The 4,183-nt window shown below is 41.6% G+C and overlaps 1 protein-coding gene across 1 annotated transcript; it reads right to left on the bottom strand.

The window, feature by feature from the left end:
* Window positions 1-807: 807 nt before the first annotated feature.
* Window positions 808-3,203, bottom strand: LOC306748515 (zona pellucida sperm-binding protein 3-like; the record flags this gene model as incomplete). The annotated part of the gene is made up of 10 exons (XM_079231689.1): window positions 808-977; window positions 1,084-1,191; window positions 1,292-1,450; window positions 1,537-1,682; window positions 1,752-1,834; window positions 1,915-2,032; window positions 2,213-2,384; window positions 2,464-2,567; window positions 2,645-2,760; window positions 2,832-3,203. The coding sequence occupies 10 exons, from the start codon at window positions 3,201-3,203 to the stop codon at window positions 808-810; spliced, it is 1,548 nt and encodes a 515-aa protein (XP_079087815.1).
* Window positions 3,204-4,183: the final 980 nt, after the last annotated feature.

Here is a 4,183-nt window from a genome sequence, read left to right as displayed (position 1 = left end):
CATGGCTTGCTTAAAGTATAGTAACATTGACTAATTTCAGCCAATTTAGTATTGTGGGGGGGGGGGGGGGGGGGTAATTACATAAATGTCCATCATTCAGTTACTTCAACATGTCGTAATATAGCAATACGTCATGTTGTGATTATGGTTGTAAAGCATTATACAAAGTCATAAAAGCTGTCATAGTATAGAATGTCATAAAAAATGGTTTCATAAATTTACAATGTCAAAGTAGCTTTCACTTTTGCCGTGCACGATACACTGTCCTTATCAGAACTTGGCACAGATGTCAAAATAAGTGTGTAAATGTTGACTTTTGAGCGTGTGTGTATGTGGGTGGGGGGGTATTGTTATGCAAATATTGTTTGAAGTTAAAATGTCGACCTCTGATAATTGCTATGTGACGCCAAATACATCATTGGAAAATTATAGCAGCAATTTTACATGCGTTTTTATTTCTGAAGCCTTGACCGGAAGTCCCTCCCGCCCCCACTACCTGTTGCTTTTCCTGCACCTTGACGCTCAGGAAGACAACGCGACAGAAACGGACACTTTTTTTGAACGGAGTTAAACACGGGACGTTAAAAATGGGTTTCAAACAGACATGTTTCATGTGAGGTGGTGAAGACGACGGTAGTTCGGAAGTCAGTCGGTGGACGCAACATGTAAACTGTAGGCGAAAGATCGTTGTAATACATTACATATATCAAGCCTTCACACTGGTCCTCTTAACAAGGTTATCTTTGCATTGCAGAAAACGTTGCATCAACAGCACACAAAACATACTCAATATAAAACAATTGTTTATTACATGTTGGGGTCATTTATATCTGAAAGGGCATTTTCGGTTGCATTTGACATTTGGGTCACATCCACAGTAAACTGCACAGTTGGGATGACATCGTCGAGGGTTGGCATGGTGTTTTCGTCCAGCACCGCTCCCTTAGAGTCCAAGTCTACCTCAGGAGATTCCTCTTCTAGAAGGACAGAGAGTTTCGCAGAATCTCCATCTGTAATAAGAGCAGGTTTTAATTTCTATGGGATTTAAAAATATAAATACACATTTGTCTTTCCATATTTTACCTTCTATACCAGCTCCACTATATTCATCTTGATTCTGCTCAGAATCTAAAGTCTGAACCATCACCTCTTCTGGTGTAGATTGTGACCCAAGAAGGAGTCCCGCTTCACCTAGAAGGGACACAAGTTAAGATCTTTCTTTGCAGATCAGAACGGGCGTAAACATATGGGCCCAAAAAAATAAAAGCATAAGATATGGAGATCAACTTACCAACTGTGTTGTTTATTCCACTTCTCCACTGGCTGCCAGACAGTGAAGGTCTGCTGATTTTATTCAGACCAGGAGGAAGCTCCTCCACAGGTATTGGCTCACTGTTCACCTTGGCTGGCAAGACAATCATCGGACCCACTTTTGCCTCCTGTTCCCACGCTGAAGAATGAAAGGCCCAAAACTATGTGTGAAGCCTGACAGACATTGCAATTTCCCATCATACACGTTTCTATAAAGAAACCAACCTGTATTGGTTCCCAGTCCACTCCGAAACTGTTCAGGTTCATCTGGCTTCCCAAACCCACGAGGACCAAACTTTCCAGGGCTGCTGGGCTTATCGTGACTTTGACAATAGCTACATAAATAGTCATTACCATCAGCTGATCTCCATCTGAAGAGAAATAAAATATTCAAGCACCCTCATTTTACTATGACACATTTCATGGTGGAGCTCACTTACCTTTCATTTACAAAACTGCATGCCTTATTTGGTGCTTCTGCATCATTTGCTAGTACAGCATTCAGGTGACATGTGATGTAGAACTGTGAGAAGAAAAAAGTAAGTGCAGGAAGACAATCTACATGTGAAATAATGACTTGAGCCAGTTAAAGTAGAGCCTCACTTCTCCACTGTCCTCATTATAAAATTTAAAGGCATCAATGGTAAAGTGGAGCTTGTCGTCCTGTGTCCTGGATAAGAAGTGAGACCTAGAACCTGGAAGCTCAGAGTCCACCAAGCACCTGTGAAGAGGGAAGTGGAGTCAGTTGTGCCACTAGTGGCTAATCGTCCCTTCAATGCAAGCATTTATCTTCTAATTTGTAATCTTCAGACCCAACTGACTACTAGCAATTGATAAGACTTCAGTGTTCTCTGGAGCCATCAAAGGCTGAACACAATGCAGCAATCTTCACTGTGCTTACCCATTTTCAACAAAGACGTATCTTGGCTCAGAGTACACGTCTGGGTAAAGTGTGGCCACACAGCTGCTCACAAACACTCGGAGCCCCGTGTGATGTCCAACTCTGACTGAGGCTTCGATGACGATGGGCTCGCCGAGATAAAACACATTAGAGCTTCTTCTTTTCCAGTCATCTGCACGGAAATAAATACAAAATATATCAAATATAGTGACATCATACAAGTCAAAACATGAGAAATGAACGAAACTTACTAGTCATAATTTCCAAGTCAAACTCCAAAGGTGCCACTGCAGCTTGTGAAGACTTGAAGGGGATCCAGGTGGGCATGAGTGAAGAACTGGACAAACTGAACTTCCTAAGAAAAAGGAAAAAAATCATTTAAAAAATAAAGTGTCTCGACCACTTTAAAGAGATGAGCTTTAAAATACAAACCTTGCATATTGACACGCAATTGGAATTACAGCATCATCCATTCGAACCACCCCATCTGGAGAGGCCACAGGCGAGTATACAAGCAGGTTTGTATAGACCAGAGTATCTTCAGTCATCTGTGGGGAGTAAATTAGTTTAAAAACTAGTATAGTGTGTAATCAATTAATTTAAATATATTAATCATTACCCTTTGTTTGGTGCCGCAGTCCACGAGTCCAACAAGGATTCTGTACTCATCTCCTGAAGACGTTGTAGCTCTACAGTAATCATTGTGCTCCACTCCAAGGCGCAATTCATCGCTATTAACAGGAGCTCCAACTTCAAACATGTCAGCTTTGATAATAATCTCCAATGAGTCTGGATGACAGGTCACTCTGACAGTATTCACCTGCTCTTGTTCCTCGGCTGGAGCCTTTCCTTGCCGGGTGTGTTGGGAGCTCTCTGTGATAGGAGGACTTTGAATTGAAGCATATTGAGCATTATCATGGGGAGGAAAAGCTAAATATGACCTGAAACACAGTCCAACCAAGAGGAGAACCGAAAAACACAAGGGCTTCATAGTGCAGAAAAACCAGCAAACTGGTTCAGACTGCAAACTGTTCTCCTGTCTGACCCACTAGGCAGCACAATGATGAGAGGAGTGAAGCATTTCCTACTTTATATTCAGACAATCAGACTCATCAAAGCAGGACTGCACACCTGAGTCTAATCATCCACTAATCAGCCTGTAATTGGTTTCACACCCTTAAGACTCAAGACCAAAGTCTGATCAAGTTGAGGGGGATTCAAACATATTTTAATCTGTTAAAACATCTCACACATATTTGTTTCTTTAGAAATTCAAATATATGTTACAGTAAATCAAAACTGTGAAAGAAAATCTATACAGAAATGCAGTTCAAACATAAAGACAAAAAATGTATTGCCTCTCCATATTTTAAATGAAAAAATATATAAACTAAATGAAGTCACTTTTTAAAAGATACAAATCTGAACACAATATCCAGCAATCATTTGCATTTCTGGTTTTTACAAGTTCCACATTTCTAACCAGTTCCTCCAAGGGCTGCCTCATTATCGTAAACTATGTTAGTTTTTCTGCCTGTTCTGGGTAGTTGCCTCAGGGGCCGATCACACCAGACGCGAATCTGAAAAACGCGTCGCTAGCAAAACTATGTTTTCCTACGGTACGGCCGGCCCCTTTTAAATGCCGCGCTTCATGTTTTTCTCGCGTTTTTTAGGCGCGCATGAAAGTTAAAATATTCTCAACTTTTAAGCGCAATGCGCAAAGTCGCACAGCTCATCAATGTCCCCCGGTTGCGCACGCAGGCCCGCTCCACAGGCGCACCGGGCTGTTTTGCCCGGCGCGTTTTTCCCAAAGCGTTTTTGAAGCGGCTGCACTTTTAAGAGTCACGTCTGGTGTGATCGGCCTCTAAGGGTGTATTCAGCCGTCGTATTGTAGAATTGACGTTTTGCACAATTTTGTCTATTTATTATTTATTTATGTTTTGTTGGATTGGAGGAATTGCTCTGGAGTGG

The sequence above is a fragment of the Taurulus bubalis genome (genome assembly GCF_910589615.1).
Source record: "Taurulus bubalis genome assembly, chromosome: 16".
NCBI classification, from domain to species: domain Eukaryota; kingdom Metazoa; phylum Chordata; class Actinopteri; order Perciformes; family Cottidae; genus Taurulus; species Taurulus bubalis.
This window is presented reverse-complemented; position numbering and strand designations above follow the sequence as displayed.